Below are 25,630 nucleotides of genomic sequence, written 5' to 3' on the forward strand. Positions count from 1 at the left end.
TGCAGCCGGGACAAGGCACGTGGCGGCCGGCAAGGCCATCGCGGCACTGCTCTGACGGAGTGGAGACAAAGAGAGGGCACTGCGCTACAGAGAGAACACCCTAAGGTCACCAGAACAACTCCTGGGAGAGGGTTTGGATTAAAAACTGATCCCAGCGCTCACTGGGAAGCGAAGCTGTCACAGTGCAGGGCCTGGTGATCCCCCCCGGTACAGCGCTGCACCCGGCGCTCACCGATGACCGGATTATGACGTGTGAGAAAACCAAGATTCCTTTGATTTAAGGAAAAAAGAGAAGAATGAAAGAACCAAGTCCCAACCCAAGAAGTGGATCCCCTGAGCAGGAGGCTGGCTGTCCTCGAGAGCTCCCCTAAGCGGCTCCAAATTGCACCCGGAGCTCACACGGCGCTGTTCCCCCTCCCCAGAATTGCGTCCCGAGGGCCGGATCCTGCTCTCCAGTCGCAACAACTCCGTGCAGTGCTCCGGGCCTGGGGAAGAGCGGCCGGAGAGCCGCCCGGCAGAGAAGGCCCCGGGGGCGCTGGCCGCCAGCAGCCGGGCATGAGCCAGCAGCGGCCCCGGGGGCCAAGGAGGCCAAGGGCATCGCGGCCGGTGGCAGCCGCCGTGCGGCCAGCGGGAGCAGGGAAGGGATCGTCCCCTGCACTCGGCGCTGGGGTGGTCGCACCTCGAATCCCGGGTTCAGTTATGGACCCTCACTCCAAGAAGGGCATTGAGGGGCTGGAGCGCGTCTGGAGGAGGGAACGGAGCTGGGGAAGGGTCTGGAGCCCAGGGGCTCTGGGAGCGGCTGAGGGCTCTGGGGCTGTTTAGCCTGGAGGAGCCTGAGGGGAGACCTCATCCCTCTCCGCAGCTCCTGGAAAGGAGGCTGGAACCAGGTGGGCACTGGGCTCTTCTCCCAGGGAACAAGTGACAGGACGAGAGGAAATGGCCTCGAGTTGCTCTGGGGAGGTTCAGATTGGATGTTAGGGAGAATCTCTTCATCAAAAGGGCTCTCGGGCCCTGGCAGAGGCTGCCCAGGGCGGTGGTGGAGTCCCCGTCCCTGGAGGGGTTTGACAGCCGGGCAGATGAGGTGCTCGGGGACGGTTTGGCAGTGGACAGGGATGGGTGGACTCAATCTCAAAGTTCTTTTCCAACCAAACGGTTCTAGGATTCTATGAGGAGCCCCCAGCCCAGTCTAGATAAAAAACAGATTAAGTGTAAAAACTTAAACCATCATTTTCAGAAAGTCCCTTGAATTTAATCATTTTTAGGCTACCTCTCATGTTACTCCTGGAGCTAGACACACGTGAATAGAAAAAACAGTACAGTTAGTGTTAAAGGCAAACAGCGGAGACCCCGAGTGCTCCCCCAGTGCTGCCTGCGCCTCCCGGCCCCGACCCCGACCCCCTCCCCGCCCCGGCCCCCGCCACCAGCCCAGCCGCCGGGAAGGCGTGGTTTGAGCCGAGAATTTCTTTCTATGAATAAAATAAAACCAAAGCTTGTTAGGCAAAAATAAAACGAGTGTCGTCCCCCCCGCCTCCCCGAGTCCCGCGAGCGCGCCGGTGCGGCGGGCGCCGCCGGGTAGAACCTGCTGGGGAGCGGGCTGGGGGTCTGGGCGCCCAGCTGGCGAGGGGCCGCCGGCCCACAGACAGCACCGGTGCGGAGCCGGGGGCCCCTTCTCCCCCCAAGAGCCTCCCTGTTCATTAAGGGGGGACATAGGGCGGCGGGGACCTGTACGGGGTCATGTTCTTGGGGCGGGAGCCTTTCCCCTCCATGGGTGCGGTGAACGGGGGGGGTGGCTGGTAGGGTGGCGCGTTGGGGTCCTCGTCCCGCAGCGGCGTGTACTCTCCGATGGTGTCCTGGTTGAGCGGCGTGGTCTCCGGCATGCTCTGGTTAGGGTACTCCGGCGGGGGCAGCGGGGCTTTCTCCTCCTGGAGGATGAGGGGCATGCTGGAGGACGGTGGAGGCTTGGAGTCGTCCAGCTCGTCGGCAAAGATGATGGGTACACCTTTCTTTATGAAGGTGGCCTGGTCTTCGATGGTCAGCTTCCCTTTCCTCTTCTTGCGGTAGCAGATCATGGCGATGATGCCTGCCACGAGGAGGATGGCGGCCACCACCACGGCAGGGATGACCGTGTGCAGGTACACGTCGTCCTCACTGCTCTTCTCGGGGTCTTTGCCCGCCGCCACCGTCGGCGTTGCCTCCGAGATCACCCTGCCGTCCTTCGTCACAGGGATGAACTGGATGTGCTTGCAGCTGCCGGAGCCGACCACTGACACGTTCAGAGGCTTGAACTCGGGCTGCAAGATGTTGGAGAAGGCCGGGCTCGGCCCGCCTGAGTCATCCGCGATTTTTCTGCTCAAAGTCCGGATCTGCTCCCGGGGGCAGGGCTCCAGGGGCAGTGTGTTGTTCGTCCACTCCACCACGATGGAGCCTTTGGCGATGTCCTGCAGCGTGATGGTGCTGCTGTTCCTGTCGCCAAACGCCAGAGCCAGCTTCTTCACCAGCATGATCTTCTTATTGATGTCGCTCACCACCGCGTTGTGGTCTCCTTCCAGCCTGGCCTTGAACTTCACCGGAGACTTGTCTCTGTGCGGGCGTTTGTGGACGTGGATTTCGAAAGCATCCACAGCGAAAAGCCCGCCTTTGTCAGTTGCGTACATGAAGTACTCGTGCTTCCCGATGTGGTTGTGGTCCGGCAGCCCGTACATGAGCTGGCTGGTGCTGTTGAACTGGACCCACGAATTCTCCTCTATCATCTGCTGCTCCTTGAGCTTCAAAGTCAGCTGCAGTTTGTCAGTGGTGGTATCTTCCTTGTCGTAGAAGGTATCCGATGGTATTTTAACCTCAAAGTAGGTGCCCTCCCACGCGTCGACCCTGTCGATGTGGTTCGTCAGCTTGGGTGGCTCATTTGGCTCCCAGGGCCGGGGGATCCCGCTCGCCGTGGTGCGTACACGGCTTGGTGGGGAGGCTGTTGTCAGCTTGGAGATGGGGGATCTGGTCGTGCTGGGAGGCTTCGTCGGACGGGGCGTTTTGGGTCTTCGAGTAGGCCTTCGTGTTGTCGCTGTGGAGGAATCTGTTGTGGACGGCGTGGCTGGCTTCAGCGTGGAGACTCTCGGTTTCTTGGTGGTGGTTGTGGGTGGTGTGATCACCGCTGTGGGCTCTACATAGCCGGGCATTGTGGGGCGAATCGGCACGGAGGCTGTACCAGTGCCTTCTGCTACCCTGGTTGGCTGGATCGGCCCCAGAGTGGGAGTCTGGACAATGGGGCCCCTCGTTCTGATGGTGACTGTGGGCTTCCTTGGCAGTGGTATGGGCTCCCGGACAGGGGGTGCTGTCGTTTCCGTGGGAGGCGCGATGGCGGGTGACGTAGGGGTGGGGACAATCCTGGTGGGTGGTTCCTGCATGGCGGTGGTGGGTGGCCCGATGGCAGTCAAGGGCGTCGGGGTGGCATTGATCTGCCGCCGCATCCTCTTTGGGAGGTGAGGTTTCTTGTTAGCAATGTGCCAGCCAACAACAGGGTAGCCAAGGCGGGCAGACATGGTTCCTTCCTTTGCTGGAGCCTCCACCTTGCTGATGTTGGGGACACTGTTTTGGCTCAGAGAACATCCCAGTTTCCATGAGAGTAAGGCCCCGTTTTCCACCACCTTCTTTGCATTTCCTGGTCCAGCCATGAAGGCTGACATGTCAAAGAGTCTGTTATTTACAACAGGAACCAACTTCATGTTATGAAGTTCCACTTCGGAGAAGCTTCTCATTCTGTTTAAGAGTTCAATCCTCTGCTTTGGTGTCATTTTTGTTAAGTCGGCGTCCAAAATGACAGTCAGGATAGTGACCGGCTCTTCTGAGCCACACACGAATGGCGCTGTGTCACCCATGTCTTGGACAGACACTCGCACCGACTGAGGCTCGTTGTGGTCTTCTTGGTGGACCTCAATGGAGAAGACGTTTGCAGTCTGCGGTACGTAGCTCCCGTTTGGGAAGGGCTGTAGCGTGGTCACTGAGATGTAGTGGACGCCCTTGTCTGTGTCCAGGGGCAGCCCTTCCAGGGAGCTGCTCTCCGTGTTCCAGTGTAACCAAGGAGGCAAAGAGTCCTTCCCAGCTTCAGAGATCTACCAAAGAAGAAAGAGAACAAGATGCTTTTAGCAATACGGCATTAGGACAGGTTCTAGCAGGAATAATGCTGAATTTAAAGGTTTAAAGAAAAAATCCACAGCCTAACACCAGGGGAAGGAACACCCTGGCCAGCGCTGGGCAGCCTGTGTCTCCTCCGCAGGGTGGCAAGGACAAGCTCTGCAGGGTGTACTGATCCCAAAGGGATTAAGGAGCCACAGGAGGTCATCAAGTCCTGCAAAGGTTCCTCACTTGCAAGTACACCTGCAGCCGACGCCCAGGCGCAGCGGAGCCGCTTGGGCTGCGTGGTGGTAGGGGTGACACTACCAGCTTGGCAGGCTGTGACATTTCCCACCACTGTCAGTACCCCAGGGCGACTAACTTGAGCTCTGCCACCTCCTGGGCTCAGAGGTGCTTGGAAGGTGCCCTGGCTGGGCTTTCAGGGCTTGCCATGAGGCACCTCCACCCCTCAGAAAAAGAAGACACTTTGGGCCCCACAGAGACAGACTGAGCAGCCCGGCTGAGGCTCTGGGCTTGCTGCAGTCCAATGCAGAGCCGCGCTCCTGCTGTCCTGAAAACGTGCTGTGGTTACACTGGAATTCTGTAAAACTCATACATATTTCATAATTTACCCAAATGCAAAGCTGGGTGAGGAGCTTCGCAAGGGAAGCTGTGTGAAAGGAGTGCCCCCCTGTCCGGCCATGGGCACAGAGCTGGGGCTGGACTCACCAGAGCTGCCCAGCCGTGGTCCTGCTGCCCCTGCAGCAGGATCCAGGCAGCACCACTGGGGCTCCCGGACTGTTCCCCACTGCAGGTTTTGCCACGCTGCAGGGTCTGGATGCACAGCTCTGCAAGGATAACATCGGAGCCCAAAGTTTACGGGGCCCTGAGCAACCTGGTCCAGTGGGAGGTGTCCCTGCCCATGGCAGGGGGTTGGAACTGGATGAGCTTTAAGGTCCCTTCCAACCCAAACCCTTCTATGATTCTATGAGCAGAGTTAGAAAGGTTTTGTGCAAGAGCCTCAGAGGGTTTTGGCCACGACCACAGGGGCAACACCCTCATTGCTCTACTCTGCGAAGGATCAGCGCTGCTTTGGCCAGCCTGGACAAGCCGGAGAGCACATCACGAGACGCAGGCTGGGTACAGTTTATAGAGCAGAGTTTAAAGCCGTTAGCACAGCTTTTCCTTAACTCCTCAGCTGCAAAATCTGAGAGCAGGAAATGAGGATTCCTGCCTCCACCACCTGCAGAAAGGCACCCCATGGGCCCGACATCCCCATGAACCCCACGGGAACAGAGGCGCTGGGATGCAAATGTCCTCAGCATAGAATTATGGGATGGTTTGGGTCGGAATGGACCTCAAAACCCATCCAGTTCCACCCCCTGCCACGGGCAGGGACTCCTCCCACTGGACCAGGTTGCCAATGTCCTTCCAGTCGGCTTCACTGTTCCCTGGCACGCCTGGCAGACACCCGTGGGGTTTGGCAGGGCTGCTGCGTGCGATCGCCCTCCCACCGCAGCGAGAACAGGAGCGGCTTTTACCCGAGGTGGCCCGAAGGGAACAGCCCCTACCTGAGCCCGGCACAGCAAACCCAGCACCTTCTCCTGCAGGAACAAAGGACCGAATTGTCCGTCCTTGGCATCTCCTCTGCTGAGAGGGAACAAAGGTGGGGGCTGCTCCCACCCCGCCAGGAGAAGGGCTGACCTGCACTTGTGCTCCTGTACAGCACAGTCATTCCATCACACCTCTGAAAGCGGAGATGCCAGGCCAGTGCCCAGCGCGATCCAGCATCTATGTCAGCAGGAGCTGGATGGTGCCACTCATTGTCTCCCTGTGCCAAAATCCACTGCTAAGCTGCCCGCAGGGAGGAGGAAGGGTAGGACGGGGACACGGGACAGAAACAGAAGGAGATGCCACAAAGCCGCGGCCGCACTGAGGCTTGCACAACCAAGAAGAGTAAAAACTTCAATAGCGAGTGGTTGAACGCATGCTGAATGTGTGATTTTAGGCTACTTTTGGAAGAAATCGTCCCCTCCTGCGTGCTTGGCGAAAGCCCTTACTGACAGGATCACACGCTCTGCTCAGACCCTTCCCGGGAGCCGGGCTGCCTGTGCTCGCTCCTCCCAGGCACGGCGCGGGACGTGCAAGACGCGTTGCCTTTAATCTCATGGCACAAGGTGATTCCCTCTTCAATCACGTGTTTGATAGGCAAACTCCCTCAGGAATGGCGCCCGGCCCCACGTACAAAAACAAAGCGACGGAGGCACAGGCCAGCCTGGATATTTCTGCTTGGAAAAGCATTTTTAACCCAGAGTTTACACGTGAGCGCAGGTTCCCAAGGGCCTCGCGAGAAAATGAAACGGCAGCCGGGCAGATTCACAGTGAAACCAGGCTTTCCTGAAAAACCAAACCAGGCCAGGCTATCTCTTACCAGGACAACTTGTCCTAGCAGGGACGTGACGGCTGCAAAACATTCACAACCCCACTCAAACCTGATTTCAAAAGAGCTGAGCTCGTTCCGCTGCCTGCAGCCTGCCAGGAGACATGGACCGAGGCTAAGGCTTCTGCAAGAGGCGATTCAGAAAACCACATTTCTGTGTACTATGGCTATGAAACCCAAGAAGGTGCCTGTGCTTCCCCTGGGAAATCTTTGGGAAGGCAACAAGTCCCAGGCGATGGCCACCACAGCCCTGCTTGAAACACAGCTACTACCCTGGCAGCAGAATCCATCCGTGTTCCAGTGACAGAAGAAAAACCCAGCGAGAGCAGAGGAGAAGCAGGTATCAGGCTGAATAAAGAGTTGTTCATAAACTGGAGAGACATGGATTTAATGGATGGACTGCTCCATGGATAAGAAATTGGCTGAATGGTCACACTCAAAGAGTTGTGGTCTATGGTTCAATGTTGACGTGGAGACCGAAAGGCTGTGAAGATGATCCAAGGGCTGGAGCACCTCTGCTATGACGACAGGCCAAGAGAGTTGGGGTTGTTCAGCCTGGAGAAGAGAAGGCTCTGGGGAGAACTTCCAGTACGGAAAGGGGCTCCAGGAAAGCTGGGGAGGGGCTCTTGACCAGGGAGTGCAGGGACAGGACAAGGGGGAATGGTTTTGAGCTGAAAGAGGGGAGATTGAGATGAGATCTTGGGAATAAATGTTTTCCCATGAGGGTGGGGAGGCCCTGGCCCAGGTTGCCCAGAGCAGTGGTGGCTGCCCCATCCCTGGAGGGGTTCCAGGCCAGGTTGGATGGGGCTTGGAGCCCCTGATCCAGTGGGAGGTGTCCCTGCCCATGGCAGGGGGTGAGACTGGATGGGCTTTGAGGTCCCTTCCAACCAAACGATTCCATGATAAATGAACACTGACCCATGGAGCCAGTGGAGCCCTGGACTCTGTTCCTGCAAAGCTTCCTTCAAATATTGCTTCAAAGGCTGTTTGTTAAGACTGCCCAGAGTTAATGATTTGGCATCTGTAATTTTCATGTTAAAAGGTTTCCCGGTTTCCTATGTGCGCAATAAATTTCAGCCTTCAGCCCCACCATTTCCCTTGCGGGCTCTGGTTTCAAAACAACTCTTCCGTTGCTCAAGAAAAAAAGGCTTTCTTTGTTTTGCCATTATTTGAGATAACTGTAAATGATCGCTTATCGGCTAAAGGTTACACCAGCCTGGCACGGCACTGGAGAACAGTAAAAAAATCAGCCCCATGTGTGATTTTCAGTACAGAGAGTAGACAGGCTGGTTTGGAAGCCTTTGTTCAGAGCCCTTTCAGATCTGTTATTTTTAGGCCAGCCAAGAGTGGCCAACTCACAAAAGAAGATACCTCTTGATTTGGTATGATTTGGTTTTCATTTAAACTTGGATCTTAAAGCCCTGTGGCCAACAAGACAAAGATAAGCAAGGGAGCAGTGAGCAAAACTGCTGCCCATGAGGGAATTCCCGAGAGGGAATTCAGGCAAAACCTGCCCTCCTCCCTGCAGGAGAGCCCTCTAAGCCTCCAAGGAGTCCTCCTCCTTGTGAGGAGTCCTCCAAAAAAGGAGACAGGTCCCATGGGTCTCCCTTTGGCACCTGGCTATGAAATCCTCCCGGTGGGATCTGCCCCGCTCTGCTGCAGCGCGGTGCGAGGGGAAAGCTCAGTCTGAGGAAAGGAAAGTTGTGTTTGCTCGGCACGGTGAGCAGGGAGGGACGGCAGCACAGACGCTGCCCCGCAGAGGGGACTGTGATTCCTGGCGGAGCTGCAGGGAACCCTCAGCAGACAGAGCTCCTCTGAGCTGCTGTGCCTCAGACAAGAGGCGCAGGGATCCACGGACAAAACCAAGCTGCTCCGGGACATTTCACGCAGACGCATCTGCCACTCCAGGTCTAAAAACAGCCCCAGAGACTTGACGGTTCTCAGAAGTACGTCAGCCTCGCTGACCCGAGTCTTCATTACCAGCAGGAGCTCACCGCCGCTGTTCCAGGATGGAAAGCTTTATGGGAACAGCCAGTAATTGCTGCTTCCTCTGTGCACGGGGTAGGTCAGGATGGTTAAACTAACTCTGCGTTTCGGCAGGTCCCAGCAAAGCCCTGCAGAGCTTTCCTGCATGTCTCTGTTCACTGAAACTGTTGCTGTTGACAAATCGAACCTTTCGGCTCCGACAACTGAGCTAAGAGAACGTGAGGCTGCACCACAGGTCCTGGCCCTTGACTTCCAGTGCAAACCTCCGTCCCTGAAGGATCAGGTGGCAAAGCTACTCCACAGAATCACAGAATGGTTTGGGTTGGAAGGGACCTTAAAGCTCACCCAGTTCCACCCCCTGCCATGGGCAGGGACACTTCCCACTGGATCGGGGGCTCCGAGCCCCATCCAACCTGGCCTGGAACCCCTCCAGGGATGGGGCAGCCACCACTGCTCTGGGCAACCTGGGCCAGGGCCTCCCCACCCTCAGCATGAAGATTGATCTAAATCTTCCCTCTTACAATTTAAAGCTGTTCCCCCTCATCCTATCAATCCAGGCCATTGCAAAAAGTCCCCTTTCCCTACTGGAAGCTGCTCTAAGGCCTCCACGGAGCCTTTCCTTCTCCAGGCTCAACAACCCCTAGTCTCTCAGCCTGTCCTCATGCTGGGGGTGCTCCAGCCCTCGGATCATCTCCATGGCCTCCTCTGGACTCACTCCAACAGCTCCATGTCCTTCCTGTGCTGAGCACTCCAGAACTGAGCACAGGGCTCCAGGTGAGGTCTCACCAGAGCGGAGCAGAGGGGCAGAATCCCCTCCCTCACCTGCTGGTCCCACTGCTTTGGATCCAGCCCAGGACACGGCTGGTTGCTGGTTTCCAGGCGGGAAGCGTACATCGGTGGCTCATACCGAGCCTTCGGTCCCTCAGCACTCCAAGTCCTTCTCTGCAAGGCTGCTCTCAATCACATCATCTCTCAGCCTGTATTGAAACTACTTCTTGAAGCAGCTGTTCTACTCTTACATGCTCATGAAACCCAAACAAGAAGTTTACGTGCCTGCCACTGATCTGCATTTCCAAGCGGGCACAGCAAGCACCCCCTCCTTTGTGGGCGCAAGCACAGGGCTGTGCTGCGCGGTGCAGCCTGCCCCAAGAGCTGTGCTTTGTCTCACCAACTTCTTTATGACCAGTAAAATGGCTTCGCAGCGGCGCAGGCTAACGCCCAGCGCATGCCACCCTTGCATACTCCTCCCGTGACGGCTTCTTTTCCAGCTGCGCCTCTGCACTGGCTATAAGGGCACCATTCAGCGTCCCACTCTGCCTGGGCAAGGGAACACAACAGCTGTTTCACTGGGAGGTCACTACAAAACATTGAGTGTCCCAAGAAATCCTCCTTTCATCGCTCCATGCGAGCAGCTTGGAAGGATTTGTTTAGCCTTATTGTTGGAGGGGGAAGGCGCAGCCCGCCCGCGCCGCGGCCGGGGTCACCACAGGCTGCCCACACCCCACTTTCTCCCTTGTTCAGGGGGTGAGCACAGGGCAGGAAAAGCCTCAAACAGCTTAATAAAAAAAAGTTCAGCCCGGTACTTCTTTCGGCACGACTTTTTATAAGCAAAAGGCCAAAGGGAAGCGAAAATACCACACAGCAGGGATGCCAAGTGCTGGGGGTTTAGTGCTGCTGCCGCACAGTTAACCAGCTCCGGCAATTTATTCCTGCCATCAGCACATTGCTGGAAAGCTGGCATTCAGGAGCAGCGAGCCAGATCCCGCAGTCCCAGGGCAGCTCCTCGCAGGATCCTCCTCACCATGGCGTTCCTCAGTCTCCCCGGATGCACAGGGCAGCGGCCCCTAAGAGCAGGACAAAACAAGGAACTGCCTGGCCCGTCTGAAAAAGCTGGTTTATAATTAGACTGAGTCACATTTTCCACTCCTCCAAGCTTGTTACTGAGCGCACACTGAAAATGCCGAACTCCCTGACTTGGTCTCACTGCAGGAAAAAGATAAGCGTCCCCCTCGCTCCCCCAGCAGAAATCTTATCAGCTCATCTTATCACTATGATTGCAACGTGGCAGCCAAGCAAAAGCCCTGTCTGAGAAGTCCCGCACCTGGACCTGTTCCAGGCCCTGCCATTCACTCCAGCCCATAAACAGCTGTTGCTGCTGCACTTTCGCGTCAGTCAAAGTCCAAGGAAGCTGGGGACCCAGGGGCGAAGGGAAGCTCAAAGACTCTGACACAGAGCCTTTTCAGATACCTGCCTTGATGACACAGCCCCTCTTCGCTTGCCTCCCTCCTTGAAAAAAAATTCACATTCGGTTAAAATTCTTTGAAATAAGCATGATTGCAAGACAAAACCAAAACCAAAACCAAACCACAGTATTTTGGGTTTTCTTTCCCCAAAACTGAGCGTGTCCTGGTTGCAGCACAGCCCTGACAGCAGGCACTCAATGTCAGGACTCCTGCCGCCCGGCCTCTGCAGATCCTGTCCATAAAACAAGGTCCCTGAAGTCTGATGAGAGTAAAGCCGCTCAATAAAAGCCATTTCAACAGACAGCAAATAGAACAACCATTGGAAAATCAGGCTCTGGCTTGGAAAGCAAGGCTCCTTTCTGCCCAGATTAACATCCAGCGCTCCGATAGCCCCACAAACCTGCTGCACCGCATCCATCAGCTATGTGAGTTAATTCAGCTGTTCTAATCCCTTCCCACCAGCTCTGTTTGCACACAGCACAGCTCCTTGGGGCCCCATAGGCGTTCTATCCCTTTTCCAGAAAAGCCCTGGTGAGACTGTACACTTCCAAAGGAAAAAAACCCCAGGAGCTAAGACACAGCCAGGAACAGGAAGGCTGAGCTGTGCTCACCTGGGAACTTCTCCTTAGCATCGGCTGGTGAACCTGAGGGTGTCCATCTGCTCCGTGTCCATCCCGTACCTAAGAATGAAGGCAGGGAGACGCAGGAACTCACCAGCTGGCGCAGGATGTGCCTGGGGAGCAGCGCACACCAGTTTCTCTCCCTCCAGCACACTTTACAGACCTGCCTTTACACAAAAGCCATTAAACTGCACCGCTCTGCATCCCGTGGGCTATACAGTTAGGATACCGGGCTGTGCCAGGGCTCAGGTACCTCGTGGGGTGGAAACAACCACATATATCCCTGCACTCCAGGGGGAAGGAGCAGCTATTACCACAGCAGTGCCAGTTAGCTACCGCATGTGATGCTCGTATCCACAGGCAGTGCCCAGTGTTTCCGCGGAGGCGCTGGCAGCCCCGATGTCTCCTGTTCACTGCGCCCAGCCTAGAGGAACACCATTGCAGCCCCTACTCACAAAGCCCTTCCCGCAGACTGGGAGACACCAGATCTTTCTACAGCAGTGTTGCACCAAGCTGGATCAACACCTTGCACAGAGGATGGTGGTAACCACCACCAAAACGCCCTCCGCTGTGTGGTCAAGGCCAGTGTCGGCTTTCCCGGTTTGTGGCAGGGCATCATCGCTGGTGGGGTGAGCGGAGAACTGTGCTCGCTGCAACAGCCACCATGCCCAACACTGACAGAGGTGGTGCCAGCGTTAGTGCCACTGTCCCCACCTGGGCTATTTGTGTGGGCACCCGGAGAGCAGTGGGAGCCTTGCAGACAACCTCAGAGACGGGACCAGCAGATATCCCAGAGCCGAGATCATCCCCGCAAAAATCAAGGCTCCCACCCCTCGCCTCATGTCCTCTCCTGGGGCCTCAGCATTGGGAAGCAGAAAGACCTACAGATGTGGGTACTTCAGCTGACGGCAAGAGGTCCGAGGCAAAGGCAGGCACGGAAAAGCAAACAACTGTAGGATGTATCAAACAAGGTTATTTATAGTAAAAGGAACTTTTGATGCCATTATAGGAGGCTCTGGTACAATTTCACCTGAACTATCTGGTGTAGCTGTGGTCACGCGAGCATAAGAAAAATCAACTCAAGCGCGAAGAGGTGCAGAAGAGAGCGGCAAAGATGGGGAGAGGAAAAGAAAGCTTATTTTATGGAAAAGCCTAAAGAAGCTGGCTTGCTGAACCAAACACAGTCAGGGCAGGGGAATATGCCTGTCACTTACAAATACAGAAAGGAAGTAAATATTATGAAGGTAGAGTTGATTTAAGCTAAAGGGCAGCACATATAAACATTTCTAGCCATCTCTAAATTTAGGCTAGAAGCTGCGTTTTTAATTAGAGCAGTCAGATTCCAGAGCAGCTTCAAAAGGAAGTGGCAGGAACGGGAAATCCACCTGGTCTAAGCGTGAGCTGCTCTTCAACAACAGGACACAGCTGAGAGGCAATGGGTCAGACTCCACACAGTCCTTGGTGGAGACGGGGTAAGGGGATCGGATGGTGGTGAGGTTACCAGCACCAACGCACCCAGTTACCCTGCTCCCAGCCCGTGTCTGCCAGGAGCTCGTGGGGTCCTGAGTGCCTTCACGCTACCTGGCTGCAGGGCAAGGGCTCTGTGTGGTATGTGGAGAGCCCACGTTTTAACCAGACTCCGAGTTAAAGATGTGAATGTTCAACCAAATGGATCCGTGCAGGAGCACGCCGGCCCGGCACTCCTCCGTCATGTTGTGGATGCCTGGCGTTGTTTCCACCCCACAACCAAGTCTACACAGAGAAATGTTTTGTCTACAGCCGGCTGGAATCTGCCAACAAGCAGGGAGAGGATCCGAGAAATGGCTTCCCAGCAGTTCCCACCACTACAAAAAACAAGCCGAGGAACAATCAGAGGGAATTATCTGGAACTGAAGCAATCCCACCTTCTTCAGACTCCAGACGAGAAGCTCCTGGGAGCCTGGGGAATCCAACTGTCAGCTTTTTATTTTAGAAAAATGAAACTATAGCACATTTCTTAGAAATTGAAGGGGACTGAGGAGAGGTAACCACATCTCACAGTAAATGCTGACCTAGTGCTGCATCTCAAAGGGCACAGCCTTTATTCTTTCTTATCAGGGCTTCCGCACCCCGGGCAGCCAGATCCAGGAGCGTTACGCTTCCACTGTTCTGGATGAGAAACACAAGGCGGCCTGAGAAAAATACCAGAACAATTCACCTTAGAACTTTCTGTAAAGCAAAAATGCAACCCAGCACCCAAACTGTGCCTACGCCGTTCTTGCTCGCCAGGAATGAAATCCCCGTAGCAAAGGTCGGGTGTGCTGAGCAGCCAACACGCATTCCCTCCAAGGCAGAGCCCTTCCAAGATCCACCCAGGCTGCTCGCGGTGCCCCGGAGCCTGCTGCACTTCTCAAATCGATTTTGAGGGGAACAGATGCAGCGTGCACTCGGGCAAGCCCATGGGCGAGCGTGAAAATTGCTCCCAGCGTTGGCTGAACTCCACACAAGGAGCAACTGTTGGGTCCTGCTCCAGCATGGCCCATTCGGATCTCTTGAGGCATCTGCTGGTGTTAGCAAACTGCTCAGCACCGAAGCAGCAGAGGTGTTGTTCGACTCCATTGGGTGGGGTGGAAAGAATCTATCAGGATTTTCCTGGAGCTATCAGAGAGCACTTCTGTGCCAGGAAAAGCAGACAGAGGAAACTGCAGTGTTATACAAACACTGAAAATTCCGCCTGCCATCTAAGTAGCTCTTGGGCAACACCAGAAGAAGCCACTCGGATGCAAAACCCCAAACCAAAGTTATGATTTCTGTAACATGAGATCCTGGTCTCATCGCACCCATCCGGACTCGTGCGCGCTCATGAGAGGAGCAGAGGGGGAGAATCCCCTCCCTCGGCCTGCTGGGCTTTCTCCTGACGCGCTCCCCATCTCCTCCTGGGACACACAAAAAGTTTATCTTGTTACAGTATTTCTTAAAATGGATTTTTAAAACTATTTTCATTTTTGCTCTTCAAAAAGAAATTCCCGAGATCGGAAGGCAATCCTGATTAAGAACAGAATATTCTGAGCTCCACCTGATCCAAGCAAGTAGATGGTGAGAAGACAACTTCTCAGCACCCAGGAAAGGACTGAAGAAGTGAAGCCCTGGCAGAGTCTGTGCAGGGCAGGGCTGGAGCCTCCATCCCTGGAGGGGTTCACAAACCGTATGGCCGTGGCACTTGGGGACTCGGTGAGCAGGCACGGTGGGACTGGGCTGGTGGTTAGACTGGACAAGCTGAGAAGGCTTTTCCAGCCTCAATGATTCTACTCTACGCGTGAGGGAGTGCTCAGCAGTGTTCCCCCTCCTCTGGGCTGTTCTGACACTTTCTCAACCTCAAGACCAACTCCAAACCCCAGATTTCAGGAGTCTGCAGGCCCAGGAGGGCAAGTCGGACAAAGAGAAAGGCTCCCGTCTTTCTCAAGAGGACTTAGACACTAGGTCAGGAGAGACCGTGCCAAAGGCAGCCCAGAGCCCTGCTGGCAGAACAACCCCTGTTTGTCAGCAATGTTTTGTTACCACAGCAAAGCAAACTCCGTGTGCGTCAGCGCAGCTAGGGAATCCATGGCTCCCCAGATGCCGAGGCAACATCTCCTTATGAAAGCACCCATCGTTCCAGGGGCTGAGGATCTCAATTTAAACACAACAAACTCGATCGCTCAGCCCTGAAGAATCTCCTCACGACAGAGAAAAGGAACTTTGCAGTGAGGTGAGGACTTAAAAGACTCTTAAATCCTTCTCCCAAAGTCGCACAAACCCCTTCAAGCTGCCTCATAGCCACCCCTGTGACCCGGCCTGCTCGTGGGGGGACCAGCTCCACTCCTGCAAGAACAGAATGGGAAACGAGCCTCAGGGAACAACATTTCTCACCTGGACAATTTCTCCATTGGAAGCAATTAAATCTGTGGGGATGGAGACTCTGAAGAAGCGTCCCACCACGGCAGAGCTGTCCGGTATGCCCACCACGGCCGGCACAGTCTCTCGCAGGTCCGAGAGCACGGAGTGCATGGAGGCCTCCAGCTGGTTTTCCCAGTCCCGAACGACTTCTGCCGGCTCACTGGGCCAGTGGCAGTGAGCAGAGGCAGCCAGCAGCAGCACAGGGAGCCAAGTCCTCCCCAGGAAAGGGGGCTGCAGGAGGCATCCAACAGTCATTCTTCCTGGCGGCCTCAGCGACGGCGCTCCAGCCAGAAAGGGGATCGCGGGCAGCACAGCGTAGGCAGGTGATCCGCCAGTCCTTCACTGTAGCCTCATCCTAGGAGTCCTGGGAACCTGGTTCAACAGAGGAAACCCAATCAGCACATTAATTACAACACCCAGGCTGACAGACGCAGACCCGTCTGCAGTCAACGGAGGGTGACCGGCCACGCTGTCCTCTCTGATTCAGCTGTTCCATTTAACTGCAAAGGCTACCACTGTCATTGCAGAGAGCAAGAGCTTCTCAGCATCTCTTCTGACCTCTAGAGAAACAAGATCCTCCTGCTTTTCCATGCACACAACCATGTTGCAGCGGCTCTGGAGCCACAGCACCCCGAGACGGTCACAGGAAGGGAAGAGGCAGACATGACTGAAGCGTGACACTGTGGCGATGGGTGACCTTTCATGGAGAGCTGAAGTCAGGCTGGGGCACCATGAGATTTAAAACCACTATGAAGGTCCCAAGGAACCTTTGGTGCTCCAAAGCAGCCATCCTGACAGCTTGATGCACGCAGATGCTTCTGCTCCTCTTACCTATGAGCCTGGCTTTCAGGCCAGGTCTCCTCTCAGCTCCAGCTTTTGGTGTTTGTGTTGGTTTGAGAGCCACCAATAGGCACCCCAAAACCAGCTTGGCACAGGCAATGCTCACAGTGCTTTCCACTGTCAAGCTCCCTCCTGCTTCCACAGCTATCCCAGCCCCACACTCTGCCCAGAAACATCATCTTTCCCACCCCATCCCCAGCCTCCCTCAGGTCTCTTCCTCTCCTCCATTCTGCTGGTGCATTATTTCCTTCCCTTCCCCAGTGACTTCTCCGCCCAGGCTGCATTGAGGAGTCACGAATCCATGCACACTCCCGCGTTCCTCCTCACAGCCTGTTTGCAGGAGAGTAAGTGGGTTCATGAAAGAGGACTGGGACGCTGGGGGAAGCCACGCTGCCCACCTGGGCACCTTGGATCACAGCCAGTGCAGCCCTCTCCAACTGCAGGGCAGTGGGATCCAAGGACTGGAGCAAGGACACACAGACCAAGCGAGTGTTGCCCAGCCCCCAGGAGCACTTGGGGCTGGGCTCCCTCGTGCCAGGCACTCTCATATCACGAACCAACTCCTTTCTTCCAGGCTGAGAGAGTAGTGGCTCCAAACTTCCACAGCAACCCCAGCCCAATCTCTAAGTGCTGGCTCCTGTCCCCTAAGCATGGCTCGGATTCATTTCAGCCTGTTCCAGCTGCGTTGTGTGATGCTGTCCCAAGAGACCCTGGAGCCGGAACGGGTGGGAAGGGCAATCCCACCACACTTTGCCCTTGCAGAGCTCCTGGGGCAGCAGGACCACAGGACCAGCCAAACTGCTGTGCTGCGGCCGGGCAAGCGTGTGCTGCGCACCGCGGGCTTGCAGAAGCGGGCAGAAGAGTTACTCATGCAGGCGATCGAGGCCAAGGTTACCACAGTAGATTCCAGGAATAACAGGGGAGAAGATTTGGTTGCTCACCCTAAAAGCTGCACTCTAACGAAGCCGAAAGGCTGTGTGCAAGGACTGGCATGTCCTCACCCTTTGATGGGCCTTTCCCCAACAAACCAGAGGGGCTGGCACCTCCCTTCCCGAGGTAGCAGCCCCGCAAGCACAAGCTGCCGCCAGCAAAAAGGGCTGTGGGTAGCACAAAGTAGGAGCTGAATGCCATAACCTCTTGCTACAGCACCCACAAGGCAGGGATCGACCTGATCACTGCCAGTCGCAGAAAACCTGTTTCAAGCGAAAGGCAAAAGAGACAGCAGGGGCAGAATAACGTTGCTGGAAACCATGAGACAGATGGGAGGATGGTTGTTGTGAGATGCCAGCGCCACAAGAAAGCCCATTCCCCCACTGCTCCTGTCCTCCGACTGCCTCAACCGCCTGGGACAGGATCAGATCAGACAAAACAACAGGGAAGCCAAGGCCAGGCTCTTCCCAAAGGCACCTGCACGCGTGGTGGTCTTCACCTGGCGCAAAGGTGCCCGAGCTGCTTCTCTAGAGGTTATCATCACAAAAGATTGAGTGGCTGGTGGGAAAGGACATGTCATGCTTCCTGTAGGGCACATCCCTCCTACCAGCTCCCTGCATGCTGAGAGGAGGATCCGACACACAGCAACTGATTTTGGATGAACCTAGTGTCAACTTGGCAAGCAGACGGCTACCACAGGAGATGTCTGGTGGAGAACATCCAGCAGGCTGTGTGAATGAGCCACAGCGATGGAGCAGTAATCTGTAAGAGGTCCCGAGGAGGCCACTGTGGGAAACTGGTGGACTCTCACACCTGCACAGTGCCTTAAAGGCACCAAAAAGAACCACCTTCACCGTCCATGGAGTCTGAGGCATGGACACCGCAGCGATCATACCTTGTCTGTGAGCTGCTTCTCCTGGAAAGTCCTGCTGCGTGAGGGAAAGCACCACATGGCAAGCACAGGCAGGATCTCGCAGCTGGGGCAGGAATGTGGCGGCAGCAGCAGAACCCGGCAGCCCCTTGGCTGCTGCGGGGCTGAGATGCTATCAGCATGGAAACGTGGCTGGCTCCACACCTGAGTGGAGGAGAGGCACCCAGACAAGCAGACAGCCAGCGCACGACCGCACGGATGCCTGCAGAGGTTTGGCCCCGCATCGTCAGGCCAGACCCTGTCCTGCATCGACCACAGAAGAGCTCGCGGTGCAGTCCTGTGCTGCTCAGCCAATGACATGTTCTGGCTCGAGGCGTTTTTGTTGGATAGAGAGGAGTATTTGGGCAGAAAGTAGTTGGTTCTTGTTATCTGTGGTGAGCAGGAGAGGAAGATGAAGTCATCACCCATTTCAGAAACAATTACTGGAGCAGGCAACAAGCGCTGCCTGTGGGACATGGGTCCCTCAGCCCAGCAGCGGCCACGGAGGCCTCGTGCTGTGCTCACAGGGGGCACAAAAGCAGAATTTCACATGAGGGGAACTGCAGGACAACGGTCTCTGCATACAGAACCAGAGCACGCAGGAGGGACAGGAGGAATTCAGTAGCTGATAACAAAAGGAAAACAAACTGTAAGAGCTGAGAACAAACTTGCACCACCAAAAAAAATCTCTTAACACAGCTCCACCTCAACAAACAATCGACCAAAGCTGAAAGAGTGCCAGGCTTTCGTGCTGTGAGCGAGGGAGGAACGGCCGCGCGGTGCAGCTCCACAGCTCGCTGGAACAGGCACTGCCCCACAGCACGCCCCTGGGCTCGGCACTGCGGAGGTCACACCTCAGTCCCGGGTTCAGTTTTGGGCCTTTACTCCAATAAGGACATTGAGGGGCTGGAGTGCGTCTGGAGGAGGGAACGGAGCTGGGGAAGGGTCTGGAGCCCAGGGGCTCTGGGAGCGGCTGAGGGCTCTGGGGCTGTTTAGCCTGGAGGAGCCTGAGGGGAGACCTCATCCCTCTCCGCAGCTCCTGGAAAGGAGGCTGGAACCAGGTGGGCACTGGGCTCTTCTCCCAGGGAACAAGCGACAGGACGAGAGGAAATGGCCTCGAGTTGCACTGGGGAGGTTCAGATTGGATTAGGAAAAAATTCTTTACCTAAAGAGTGGTGAAGCCCTGGCAGAGGCTGCCCAGGGCAGAGGTGGAGTCTCCATCCCTGGAGGGGTTCACAAAGCATGTGAGTTCATGCAAGCTCAGAAGAGGACCAAACCCCAAAGGCAGATGGCATCCTGTGTGCTCGTCTGTTGACCTCTGGGAAACCTCAGGCCGAGAGGCCAAATAACCTGGACAGTACTCTCAAGCCGCTGGGGAAAGCTAGACCACCCCAGCTTCTCCACACGGCACAACGCTCCTCCTTCCAGCGGGATCCATGCTGCCCAGTTCCGCAGAAGAAACACAAAGGTTCAGGTTAGTCCTGAAATTCAGGATGTTTTGTCCCATCTGATCTTCTGAAAGAACCAACTTTCTCTTTACCTCCTGCTTCTGGGAGAGCTCTTTTGGTCTCAGCTTTGAGCCTCCAGAGCATTGGATGAAACATCAAAGTCGGTATCAACATCTGCTTCAGCCCCAGCGCTCTGTGCACGTGCCAGCGTTGATGCCTGATCTCCGGCGCCAACCCCCACCTCGGAGACACGGAACCGGGCCTGCTTGGTGGAGTTGTGTTGATGTGATGCTGCGCTTGATATGATGCTGACTTGTCAAGACAACGCAGGAGCTCCACGCAGCTACAAGACACGTTAAGGATGCGCTCTACCTTCATTATTCAGGAATGCAGAACAGTGCAGACAGAAGATGGGACGGAGAGCAGGACAACCGGCTACTCCCAGCCATGCACCTTCCCAGAGACCCTTCCTTCTGCTCACTGCACAGCCAGGAGCGGGGGAGCCAGGGGAAGAGTCCTGGCAGCGGGAGCACGGCTGCCCTAGAAATCCCTTTTCCTCTGTGGCTGATTACACCACCACTTCGGCAAGAACCGGTGAAAGTGAAGTCTCCGTCCAGCTGGATTTAATCCAATTGCTCAAGCACACAATCACATCACCGGCCTGCGGTAATTAATCACTGCCAGCACATTAACGCCACTGAGCCCAGCACGCAGAAAGCTCAGGTAACCGCCATGCCATTCCCTACTCCAGATAAGAAGGAATGTAGGGGAGTTAGGGGTAATCCCACTTACCTGACTGCTTATTTCCCAATACCCTCATTAAAGGAAGCGTTAAACGAGTGGCCTTTCTCTAAGGAAGCAAACTCAGACTCAGCTAAAAAGGGGCCACCGCAACTTTGCAGAACAGAGCCATTGTCTCTGCAAAGATCTGTGCATGTCTCCACAGGAGGATCTCCGGGCAAGTCCCATCAGCTCCCGCGCGTCTGCGTGTCAGGGCAGTGAGCGGGAGGAATGATGAAATGCGGCGTCGCCAGCCAGGCACACAAAGGTGGCACTCTGCCGTCCAGGCTCCCCCGTCCAGAACACGCCAGCCTGGCGGCACGGCCGGGCAGAGGCGGCTGGCGCTCCCGGCGCCTGGAGATGGGGCAGGAGGAGCAACAGCTCAGAGGCAGGGCAGCCCATCACCGAGTTACGAACTAAGAGATACCAGAACTTGCCAGTCTGCAAGCCTGACATGATATATGCAGAAAGAACACTCTGAAGCGTAAAATTTAGGAAACAGTAAGTTTCCATGCTCGCCCAGCTCCGGACGTACCCTGAAACCAAGGCAGCAGCCCCTCCAGCAGCATAGGTTAGTGACCCGAGGGAACGCGCTTCGAGTGACTCTGGGGGTCATCTCTCACCTCAGCAGCTTCAGCCCTCTGTGTCTGCCAATGACCCAGGTTCCAGCCCAGCTGCGCTGGGGATGAGTTACGGGAAGGGATGTGCAGGACGGTGCACAGAGGTGCCCTCGCCACGCACACAGACTAACCAACACACAGTGGTTGCAAGGAAGGAAGATTCACCACCAGCCACAGCAATCCACTCAGAGCAACAGCACCCTGTCCTTCACGGCACCGACCAGGCTTCTGTGGGGACGGCGGCTTCACACCGAGACTGGACGTTTCTAAAAGACAGGGTCATTGAGAAGGGAGGAGGAGCAGGCGCTGAGCTCTGGACCCGAGGGAATGGCAGGAAGCTGTGCCAGGGGAAGGTTAGGTTGGACATTAGGGAAAGGCTCTTCCCCCAGAGGGTGGTGGAGCACTGGAACAGCTCCCCAGGGAAGCAGTCACAGCGCCAAGGCTGACAATATTCCAGCAGCATTTGGCCAATGACCTCAGCCACATGGTGTGGATGTTGGGGTGTCCTGAGCAGGGACAGGAGTTGGACTTGATAATCCTTGTGGGTTCCTTCCAATTCGGGTCATTCTGTGATTGTACGATCACTGTTGCTGGCTTATAGCCACACGTACACCAAAACCACAGCAGCAGGCAGCTCAGTATCAGCGATCGGACTGCAAGAGAAAGCTGCCTCAGCAGAGCCCCAGATCAGCGCTCCTGAAGCCCCAAGAGCCCCTTCCACCCCCTGCTCCCCACAGCCAGAAGACAAGCTCGCCATCACTAGCTGCTCACCCCAGGCACCATCAGCCCATCAAGCTGTACTGGATTCTTCACCCTAACCCTGCAATCCAACCTGCTCTCCCACAGCTGCACTGTGAGATGCCCAGCAGGCCTGACACCCACCCCAAGGGACATACACACAAAACCCAAGCTTTTTCAGTCTCATCCCTTCTCATACTTCCGCATCGCTTGTCTCCGGCACATCTGGTATCAGTAACAGGAAACCCTGATGCTGAAAAACAATCTGGGGCGGAGGGGAACCCAAACCAACAGCACTAAAGGTGAGTTCCAGGCAGGGAAACAAGCAGCACCCTCCTGCTGGCAGGGAACTCGGCTGCGGACGGTCACTGACTTGTTGCTTCAAGTCACACACGCCACAAGCAGCTTGGAGAAGCTCGTACAGGAAGAGGTCACAGCCATCGGCACCTCGCAGCGGTTTTCATTCCGCTAGAGTAAGCACCAAGATATTTAACTTTCCTATAGCTTAATAGAAGATAGCAGAGAGCTTCCTCTTCCTTTCTTTTCAAAACTGCAGTTTTGTGCCCCCAAGAAGCGATGATGCCTTTCCACAGCCCTCTCATTCGCATCCCGTGTCTCCCCTCGGCCAGAAACCTTCTCATGGTTCTCCCCAGGCCTGGGACCAGAGACACAGACCGGGAACGCTTCATGCGGGTTAACAAAACATCGATGGGAGAACCTTACGGCAGGCAGAGTCACTCGTGCAGCGCTTCTGGCTCAAGCAGCATTTCGTGACGGACAGCAGTGTCCCAGGACGGCATTCACGGAAACGATGACTGGCATTCCTCTCCAGGCACCCTCTCCCAGCTGTTATTGGAAAGGGCGTACAGGCTAAATATACACCTGTAGCGGGGCAGAGCAGGGGCTGCCCGCCCGAGGGCACGCAGCTCCACGTGGCTGCACTGGCACTCGGACTTCCAGCCGGAGCGAGCCCTCAAAATTCTACCTGCAACTCCCAGTTCTGTCTGGGAACAGAGCGAGAACGTGTCAAAACCTAATAATTCTGCGTTCAAGGGAACAAAAGCGAAAGCCAGGACTAAAACCCACAGGAAATTAAACTGCAAGAGGTTAAGCGGGGTAAAAAGATAGTACTAAGAGCTCCTTCCAAACGAAGGTGCTAAGAGCTCCTTCCATGCTATAAAACACGTATTTAGAAGACAAACACAACAGGCGTGTATATATACACATGCATACAGGCTTTATCACTTTCCCAGATTTGCTAAAAAACACAACTCGATGCACCAAGATAAAACAGGTATTTCTGAACCTCTCAATTTCTCTTTTGTCAGGAAAGGCTTCACACCTGCTGAATTCGCTGAAAGTGAAGTGAAGACAGTAGGGTTACAGCAAAGCATTTTAGCCACAGCCATCCTGCAGGAAAGCCTGGGACAGGGCAAACCTGGGCTGGCAGAAGGGTCTGGGCAGGAGCGAGGAGAGGCAGCCGACAAAGCAGGGACTGAAGCACCGGTATGAAATGTCAGAGCAATTCTCATGTGGATCATGGAAGAGTTGCCTCACTGGTTTGCGTACACAAGGCAGCAGACCCGTCCCCATGACACTGCACTCTGATTTGAAGGTACTAACTGTTAGAAACTTGGGAATCAGAAGATTTAGGGTTCGAGATAAATTCCCTGGCCCTTCACAGGCTCACCGTGCCACAGCAGCTTGTGTTCACTGAAGCCTGAGTCTGGACTCACCAGAAACCATCTACAAGGGGTTCCCACCTGGTTTAAAAGTGAATTCGTAGGGACAAGGCTGAGTTTTAAAACTAATGTGGGCTTTTGTACCAGAACGCAAGTCTTCAAGTACACCAAGAGGAGCCCAGACTGTCTCTCAGCCACCACGTGAACGGCACAAATGATGATTTCTAAGAAAGCAAAATAAACTTAATTTAAAGGCAATCTAACGACATATCGAGGGAAGCCATCAGCAGCTCTAGCGCAAAGTAGAGTCGAGGCAAAAGACAGGGAAGCACACAAACCCAAGAAGCAAGACACAAGATGTCACTTCTTAAATGCGAGGACTGCGAGGCACGAGAGCCCACTCTCGTACTCCTCAGCAGGGAGGTTGTTCCCAGCCAGCACCGAAGGACATGTGCACAAGCAGCTGGTATGATAGTCCCTGCTGTGCGCCCTGTCCTCCCATGTCATTCACCATTCAGCAGCTGCTTCCAGTCTCATCCACACCAGCCAACAACCTTTGACAGGCATCACTCCTCCAGAAAGCAGGGTTCTACCTGGAAAGCAGGTTTCTATTGAAGGTGCTGCTTCAGAAAGGGGTTTAGACCAAGGTGCTGTCACCAACAGATGACCACAGCCTTTCCTCCATGCTCCACAGGGATAAAATGACAATCATGGAATGGTTTGGGTTGGAAGGGACCTCAAAGCCCATCCAATCCCACCCCTGCCATGGGCAGGGACATCTCCCACTGGATCAGGGGCTCCAAGCCCCATCCAACCTGGCCTGGAACCCCTCCAGGGATTGGGCAGCCACCACTGCTCTGGGCGCCCTGGGCCAGGGCCTCCCCACCTGAACAGCAAAACATTTCTTCCCAAGATCTCATGTCAATCTCCCCTCTTTCAGCTTCAAATTGTTCCCCCTCATCCTGTCCCTGCACTGCCTAATCAAGAGCCCCCCCCAAGCTCTCCTGAAGCCCATTTAGTGACTGGAAACCACCCACAAGCCTCCAGCAGCACCTGAGCAGAAGCCCAGAAAACCACTTCCCCGCCACGCTGCCCTGCTGCACCACGCAGGAGATGTTCTCTTCAGATGTAGTCATGAGCACTGAAACCAATGCGGCTAAAAACATTTGCATTTCTCTATTTCTTAATTGAATTAAAGGCTAAACAAACTCCCTTACGGAGCTTCAGAGAATCCACATGGAAGAAAAATGACAAATATCCTAACCAGAGAGGAAGCTGCCACTGGTCATTTTGTCTTATTAAGTACTGAAGAGTCCACACTAAAAGAGAAAGACCCCGAGGGATAAACTGACGTGTCTAGAAAAGCTGGAAATCTCCCTGAGGTTTCTGCCATAGTTTGGTTTTTGGAGCGTACCACACGTCGTACAGAGGACTGCGGTGAATTTAGGTGCCTCCTTTCAGCCCAAACTCTCCCACCTACCTGGCTGCCTATCGTATTTTTAAAACGAAAGATGGTATAAAGCTCTTTCTGCCAAGTTACCTGGCAGAAGCTGTTAGTGGGGAGAGGACAGACGGATGGGCAGGACAGTCCTGCAAAGCCCCTGCTTAGGAAACCTGATCAGACTGCCAAATCCTCTTTTGAAGGAACCCCCCCCTGAGACTCCAGCTCCAGCACTACACCTGAGCCCGGCCAGAGCGCGGGCAGCAGGACCCTCACCCACGTCTGGGCCACGCAATGGCACAGCAGAGTAATTTTTCATCACCAAAACAGCTCTGCGTACTGAGAACTGCACTTAGGCTTCTGCCAACGTGCCGGCACTGCAGCCATCAGGCAGGCATTAGAATCACAGAATCCTGGAATCGCTTGGTTGGAAAAGACCTTTGAGATCATCAAGTCCGACCGTACCTGTCCACTGCTAAACCATCGCGGAGCAGCGATATTAGCTCTGCTGATGGTTCTGAAGCAGGCAGTAAAGTGCTGACGCATCCGAGAGCAGGCAGCTTTGGCAGATGTTCCTCCAGTTTGAGGAAGAAACAGCCCAAGGGCTGCAGGAACCAAACCCAAACCTGAAAAAATGAAAACCTCGATGAGAGTCACCCCTAAATGCTGCTTGGCTGGGCTGCTTTACGGAGACGCAGCCACATTCCAAGGGTTTAGAATCACCTGCTTGGTATTCCACAAAATTCCTCTGATAATGAAATATTTCAAGAAGGTCCTCGAAAGCGTTTAAGCACTATCATCTCCCACAGGCTGATCTCACAGCGCCAGGACTTCGGCACCAAGTGCGGGTTGCCCACTGCCGGGCACAGGATCTGCCGCCGCCGCCAAGGAGAGGTAAAGCACAAACTGCCAATACGAAGCGGACACACAAAA

General features: G+C 55.1%; 1 protein-coding gene across 3 annotated transcripts in view; it reads right to left on the reverse strand.

The window, feature by feature from the left end:
* Positions 1-1,509: 1,509 nt before the first annotated feature.
* DAG1 (dystroglycan 1) overlaps positions 1,510-25,630 on the reverse strand; it is a 50,957-nt gene continuing 26,836 nt past the window's right edge. For 2 of the 3 annotated variants that reach the window (XM_054076452.1, XM_054076454.1), the window contains exons 2-3: positions 15,282-15,680; positions 1,510-4,103 (exon numbers count right to left, since the gene is read on the reverse strand). In XM_054076452.1, the coding sequence (XP_053932427.1) occupies positions 1,695-4,103; positions 15,282-15,563 (2,691 nt within the window). In that variant the 5' untranslated portion in view covers positions 15,564-15,680 and the 3' untranslated portion in view covers positions 1,510-1,694. Of the gene's footprint in view, positions 4,104-15,281; positions 15,681-25,162; positions 25,294-25,630 lie in introns of those variants that run through there. The other variant, XM_054076453.1, reaches the window with a different exon arrangement.

This window comes from Cuculus canorus, chromosome 11, assembly GCF_017976375.1.
Source record: "Cuculus canorus isolate bCucCan1 chromosome 11, bCucCan1.pri, whole genome shotgun sequence".
Classification (NCBI taxonomy): domain Eukaryota; kingdom Metazoa; phylum Chordata; class Aves; order Cuculiformes; family Cuculidae; genus Cuculus; species Cuculus canorus.